At 39.3% G+C, this 7487-nt stretch overlaps 1 protein-coding gene across 1 annotated transcript; it reads right to left on the bottom strand.

Moving 5' to 3' along the window:
- Positions 1 to 4371: 4371 nt before the first annotated feature.
- LOC136838366 (uncharacterized) lies at positions 4372 to 5805 on the bottom strand. The gene is made up of 2 exons (XM_067103275.1): positions 5084 to 5805; positions 4372 to 4998 (listed from the first exon to the last, which is right to left on the bottom strand). Exons 1-2 carry the CDS (start codon positions 5210 to 5212, stop codon positions 4468 to 4470), a joined length of 660 nt encoding a protein of 219 aa, XP_066959376.1. The 5' UTR covers positions 5213 to 5805; the 3' UTR covers positions 4372 to 4467.
- Positions 5806 to 7487: the final 1682 nt, after the last annotated feature.

Raw genomic sequence — 7487 nt, 5'->3', positions numbered from 1 at the left:
ATGGCAGTAAGCTCTGACAAGAGAACTGGCGGACAGACGAAAACCGTGAAGCCGGTGGTTGTTAGCGGTCATTTTTACACAATTCTGATCACAGTTTCGCCGGGGTGGAACGGTGCTGTGCGCCTTATCCGCTTTTTGACTGATTCTTGGCAGGCATGTATATTCTGGCAAGAGGCCACAGGGGTTACAAGTGGGGAAATTGTACCCCTAACATCTAGTTATCAACGATTTACTATCCTAACCAAGAGAATCCTACCATAACCCCCTTATATTATATAAATAAAAAACACACATACCTTATTCGAAATCGGAATTGTCGGACCAATCTGGCAAGTTGATTCTTCTTCTTTTGTTTTCGACCATGGGCTGTTCTGTTTGTACGGCAACGTCCCGTGTTTTTTGAGTGTCGGGGGAATCAGAACGCATTTTCCTTGACATTGACTCCACTTTAGCTAATGGATATGCCCGTTTAATAAGTTTCATCAGAAACAAACACAATTCATTTTCATTGTCACATAATTTCACCAAATCAATAATAGTCACCAGGTTTGCAGCGGCAAATTGAACCTGAGAGGGATGAGAAGACACCACGTTAACTGTTTGAATTCTGTGCTAGAATGGTCGAGCTGAATCAGGTCGCTAGGTTGGGTAGGGTCGGGGTCAAACTACTTACCTGTGCGGACGGATTTGGATGTTGTGCGGTTACCTGGATAAACGATAAACTACCCACATATATATATATATATATAAATATATATATATATATATATATATATATATATATATATATATATATATATATATATATGGATAAAAGAATATACTCTTTTTCATTCTGTAACATTATATCATTCCATTTTTATATTAATCTCTTGTAATTAATATCTGGTACTTTACAGAATTTTAAGGCTTAATTTTCAGGGTTATGTTCTCAAATCAATCCCCTTCGATTTTTTTTATCAATCTTCTTCCATATACTGTACTTATTTTTTAATAGATTCCTTTGTTTATTAAACAGAACACAATAACTTTCCTACCTTCGTCCATTGCTCGTACTCTAGTCTTGAATTCCTAGACTCCATGACATAGTTCTTACTCATTTCTCTTTTACCTTCTTACCTGCTTCATTTTCTGCGACAGTATTGCGGTGCTCAGATTCATTCAGGTTTATGTAGAGTCGAACGTGAACATGAACTTAGTGTTACATCTGCTAAAATATTGTTTACTTCGGTGTTACAGATATTTTTCTTACCGTCCCACATTGAGTCTTGATAGGCTACAGTAACCGATGCACATGCAATTTTCGGTAATTGTTTCATCTGTCTTACACTATGCTCAGTAAATTCGCTCGCTGTTTGCTATTATCAATTACCAATAGCCGTCGTAAATAGCACCTAGGCCAATTCAGACAAATCAACTTTCCTCACTCCGCTGCCTACGGCGCAGTACCGTGCATTCCAGAGAGCTCACCGTAGTGTGAAGGCCCTTAGTCGTCTTTCAGACAAATTGGCTTTCAGCCAACAACCGCATACGGCACAGCGCCGTGTTTACATTGCGTGCTTTCACATGCTTCGACAACGTCAAATTGCCGTGCACGACACTAGCGGATCCAGGATAGGGGTGCAACATGGGCACGTGGCCCGCCCTCCAAGAAAAATAATGACAGAATAATAATACTGAAGATTTAGATAATAACATAAATGAGAAATATAAGAATGGAAAGCAAATTAAAAATCTATCACATAAATAATAAAATTTTTGAGGAAAAACTAATAACAATTATATGTGCATATATATATATATATATATATATATATATATATATATATATATATATATATATATATATATATATATATATATATATATATATATATATATATATATATATATATATATATATATATATATATAGAGATAGAGAGAGTGAGAGAGAGAGAGAGAGAGAGAGAGAGATGTGTGTGTATGAAAACTGGTGCCCATCCCATGAAATTTTTGTGGATCTGCTAGTGGTGCACGACAGCTATTGTCACTACGATCCCCTTTTCGACACTACCGTACGTGAAGTTTCGGTCGTGTCCAGCGTAAAAATATACATATCACTCTGTAGACATGCCCAGATACTATTCAGCAATCATTAGCTACCACTGTGACCATACTTCAGAAAACAGAGTACCATTGAGATTACTAGGCTATAGATGGCATCAGTGTACTATACGTAGTTCGTTGTACCGCCACCAGAATTGCTACTTGCTCGACACCCGGGGAACAGCCGATAGAGGAAGCGTACCCTAACGCGCTCTACGATTTTTTTTTTCGTTCGTTGTCCTTATAATGGTGCATTGTGCAGTTTATAATTGCGTAAATGGGTGCAGGAAGTCTTCAAGATCAAGCGGAATAACATTTCTCCTATAATTTTGTTGTAGTCAGGTTGGTGTCTCCTTAACAGTAGCTAGCCAACTTTCTCTGTTAATGTCTCCTAATGTTCAGTATGTTATTGTGGTCCACAATTGCTGTGGCATTTCACTTTTGAAATCAGAAAATTGTTAATCTTGTATACGCCACATTTTATACAGTTAAAGCAGGTTTTGTTGGTCATTAAAAATGCTTACTAGAAAGTAGGCCTAAGCCCAATGGTTACTGGTTGTGTTAAGAAGTCCCGTCTTTCAAACGTTTCTAGTTGTAAATTTTCAGCATCAGGAAATCTTTGCAGTAGTTAGGCTTATAGAATACCGTTAATGGCATTAGTTTTTCAGTTTTAGACGTATACAGACAGCGTTAAAGTTGTTTAAGAAAGTGAATTTTATCAAATGTTTCTCAATTTATTCCAACACGTCACACATGGTGAGGATATTTCAGGACGTAAACAGAAAACCAGAAAACAACTTCAATTATTCAGTTGTCCGTAAATATAGTTGTATTTTTATTTGTAACAAATCCTGGTTTAAGTAATGCCTTCATCCGACAATAGGCAGTCCCCTAGATTGCTAATAGTAAGAAAATGAAGTTTGGTAGCCTCGGCTAGATGTATACCCTGAAAACTCATTTGGTAAGATACCATATCACAGAAACCTTAATGTAAGTGCGCCTTAATTTCGAATATATAAAAGAATTTCTTGTAGTAAACGTTAACGAATTATCATACCAATGAAGAAAATAGCCTCTAAGAATGGTAACATGAAAAAAATATCAGCCCAGTAAGTACTAGGCCTATACCTATTAATTTGGCAAGATTTTTATTGTTTTGTCCTTCCTTCAAGAACAAATTTATGAGACATTAGTCCTTATTACCGACTTATCGTATTTTTTATATTTTTGTCATTAGTATGTTTATGTACAGTAGATGATGAGCATGGAGGGAAAATCATATTTGCTTAAAATGTTATCAAAACTTATACCAAACAATGATTCCGGAAATACTAAAGTAGATAAAAATGCTAAAATAAATGTAGTTTGTTAAACAAATGTGAACCTGCCTTCACAGTGATGCCGTTTCTTGCTTACCATTAAAAATTGTTGGCGAATAGGTAGGCCTGGAAGCTATTGCTCGTGTAAAAATTTATTGATTTAAACCTACAGCAGAGATGCATGAGAGCCACAATTTTTAATATATATATACATGTGTGAGTGCTTGTGTATTTATGTAAGTATGTTGACTTGGTACTCAGGATGCATGTTCAAATCCTGCAGTGGATGTCAGGATTCTTGCATTTGGATCTCAGGCTTTGTAGTGACAAACGTACAAAATGTTTGAAGAATCCGAAATGTGACAAAGGCGTTGTCAGTATAATGCATATATATATGTATTATGTATATATATATATATGTATATATATATATATATATATATATATATGTATATATATACAGTAATATGGTAATTCTAAGCCCGCTGTCCGCGGTGAGGTAGCCTATGGCAGTTGACGTTTTTCTCTAGAACTTGACCTGCTGAACAAGAATTTCAAGTAAAATTTTGTCGGTCGGCTGTAACTAAAGCGTAATTGACACTTGAAGACTGCACACCGGTACGTGGGTCCCCTGCACTGGCGCATACAGCTCAAGGGTAAATTACAGTTCAGCTGCAGCCGACGGGCAAAATGTTACCCTAAACTCATGCAAAGCAAGCAAAGCAACACTGAAAAACGTCAACTGCCACAGGCTACCTCAACTGCACACTAACCGTTGCTTGTGATCGGGGCGAAGAAACGTAAACGGTAAACAAATCCGCCATCTTGGGTTACGTAACCACTAGGGAGCCATATGTTCAGCAAGGGGGAAGTTGGGGTACTGCACAAAAGGTACAAGTTGGTAAAGTGACGTAGGACTGTTATGTTGAAACATGGCGGTAAGTGACGGTTACCAAAAAAATAATAATGCTCCTACGTGAAAAGCACTAAAACCTAATAACACCAAAACACAGGTGACCTAACTACCTAATAATAAAGAAGATAGTTTAGGAACCTTACCTTAAAGGGGTGGAGGATACAACTCAGCCGCCGCCTTTACGAACGCGTGGAGCCTCGTCTTCGGGTCATCGAAGTGGATTTTAAAATATGCCACTGCCAAGTACCCGACGAAGTTGTACCTCCTACGTCCGTACCTAGGCGTCGTCTCACGAAGTTCCCTCCACCTCCTCTCAATAGTGTTTGTATGAGCACCAGTTACTGGGTCCACAAAGTTCATGGAGTGGTTGACGGTTAAGTGTACGTAGCCTTCGTCCTTCAGGCAGTCATAAGCTCTCCAGCAATCAGATACAATAGTTGTCCCCGGTACAATGTAGTCCTTGATGACAGCAAGCAAAGTCGCGCTAGTTCTGTTGTCTACTGGCACCACAAAAAACTCTCGAGTCTGCCTGCAGACACCACCAAAAACCCACTGGCCTTCAATGACCCTGCCTACATTATACTTGCGCTTACCAAACTTTGCTTCGTCAATCTCAACAGTTGTACCGGGGCCACCTATTTGCTTCTTCTGCCGGATACACCAATTTACTATGACCTGAAACCAAAAATTCGGTTAGGGAAGTGAGTAAAGGTTGATCACAAAACCATCCACTGAAAAAAATAAAACCAAAAAAACTTACTTCCCTGCAGTAGCTGGACCAGTCATTAATAGCTACGTCACTTAAACCTAGTTCTGTCCTCACAACCCTATAGTTAAAGAAATCACTAACGTAAATGTAAGTGAAGAAGAGGACAGTCTCAACATCCATGAGGGACCCAGAAAACCAGGTGCCCTTAAACAATGAGAGGTAGTAATTGCACCTCCTTCTCTTCTGCTTCTGGCGTGGGGCATACGACTTGTCGCACCTGAAAGTAAGGGGAAAAAAGCAAATTGCTCGTTACAACCCTCAAAAAATGAAAATATAATGAACGTACACAACCAATGGTATAGCTCTTTAAGGAATATTTTAGCCTACTTTAGTTTTGAAAACTGCATTGCAGTTAGATGTAAAAATCAACAGGTAAGGTGTAACTAATAACCTGAACGCCTTCTTCTGCAGGTCAAGCCTACACTCCTTGCCACAGTGAGGGCAAAAGGCTTGTTTCCTCAAAAGGCCGTGGTCTTGCGAGAATTCTATAAGGCGTTCATAATGCCCTGAGTAATAAGAAGAGAAATCCTTGTAACTAAGGAAGCAATTCGCACAGGTAAGTGGCAAATTCCCCTTGGTTACAGGCTCAGAAGAGCAGGAGGTTCCGGGAGTCACGTCCGCCATCGTGCTGGGTTGAAGGGTGAGTGAACTGTGCCGGTGAACTGCACCGGAACAGGGTAGGAATGATGAAGTTGGGGGGGGCTAAAAGTGTATTTCTGCTTTCAGTTTTTGGGGTAGCAGAACGGCGCTGCGCGCCTTATCCGCATTTTTAAAATAATCTGGCAGGCTCGTATGCTCTGGCAAGCGGTAATATTATTGAGCTGCGCCCAACCACAGGGCTTACAAAATATGTAAAAAAAATGTTTCTGTTAACGTCACTGAGAGAAAGTGGTAGCGAAACGTCCTGCAAGACCCTTCTCCTCCTACCCCATATACATGCTTCAGGTGTCTGCCGACAAATGTAAAGTAATTTTGTAAGTTATTTATGGTAAAATCATGTTGCGAAGAGACGTCAATATATTTGTGAACGGAAAAGTGCTGGAAGAAGGTTGTAGGCACAAGCTACAACGTATAGGAAACTGTTATAAAACAGTTGAGCAAAAGGAATACATGTAACTGAGTTTATGTATCCCCCAAATTCTCCACCTGGGTGAAACGTAATGTTGGGGTAACGTTGCAACGTGATTGGTTGGGTACAGCCACCCGCCAAAAAACCCACCAACTACTCTCTCAATTGGAGGCATTGGTTGAACCGAAAGCTCCCCTGTAAGACCGCGCATGCGTGACATGGCCTGGAATCAGCAGTAGTAGTGATATGTGAAAAGTACCTTTGTAATGGCTCGTGCTGTCCATTTATTCCCACTTATTTTTACGCTTGTTTTTCGTGTTCCAAGTGACATAAATAACTGGAAATACAACAATAAGTTGCCCAAACCTTTTCCCAAGTTATTTACCCCACCCAGAACCCCGGATTCCCAACGGGTCCCCCTCACCGTGAGCTATTCTCGAAAGTGTTTTTACCCACCCAGGACTCAGATTCCCAACCGGTCCCCCTTACCGTCGGCTACAGTTCTAAGGTAATTTACAGCTTAATTACAGCCAAGAAACAAAATATTACTTTAAATTCTTGTTCAGCAAGTAAAGTTCTATAGAAAAATGTCGACTGCCATAACCTAGCCCACCGCGGACAGCCGGCTTAGATCTACCGAGATGCATTTTGCATAAAAAATAATTAAACTTTTTCTCTGAACACTTTTTGGGGAAATTCACCATATTCGAGATATGAATGTTTATAAAATCCCCATCCTCGAAAAATTTCTAAGTGTTTTGTTTACTTAAACATGGACACAGTTTGTGCTCTGATGCGAATTTGTTTTTGTTTAGAACTGCATTGTGGTTCTGATGTGAATTTTTCCCCCCCTTAAAATTGCATTGTGGGTAGCTACGTGTTGTCTAGGAGTCACGTGACCTGGTGAAAATCTTACAGGTGTCAGACATTTTCACTTGTCATTTGGTTGAAGTCTGGCATAGAGTGAGGTTATGTCCAGTCTGTGTTCATCTTGTAACTGATTATTTTCGCTTAATTCGCGATTTCTTTGAAAATGAAACACGATGATTGATTTTTAAAGACAACATGGAGTGTTACCTGCAGCAGTACAGTTCAGTTTTACACCAATTTTTACTTGAAGCTGCTAAATTCATATCCACCTTTAAGTGACACTCAGCCACCATCACCACCTAGGGAATAATTTTCTGATGACGACAACAATGACACTGTAGATGAGCCACAACCATCTTGTTCTGGATGTGACCCATCAAAATGTTTGTGTCCAACTGAGGTAAATTTATAATTTTTTTTTAATAATATCGTAACGTGATTTACCTTCTGTAACCC

The sequence above is a fragment of the Macrobrachium rosenbergii genome, chromosome 4 (genome assembly GCF_040412425.1).
Source record: "Macrobrachium rosenbergii isolate ZJJX-2024 chromosome 4, ASM4041242v1, whole genome shotgun sequence".
NCBI lineage: Eukaryota > Metazoa > Arthropoda > Malacostraca > Decapoda > Palaemonidae > Macrobrachium > Macrobrachium rosenbergii.
Note: the sequence above shows the minus strand (reverse complement) of the source record. Positions and strands in the feature narration are given on the sequence as shown.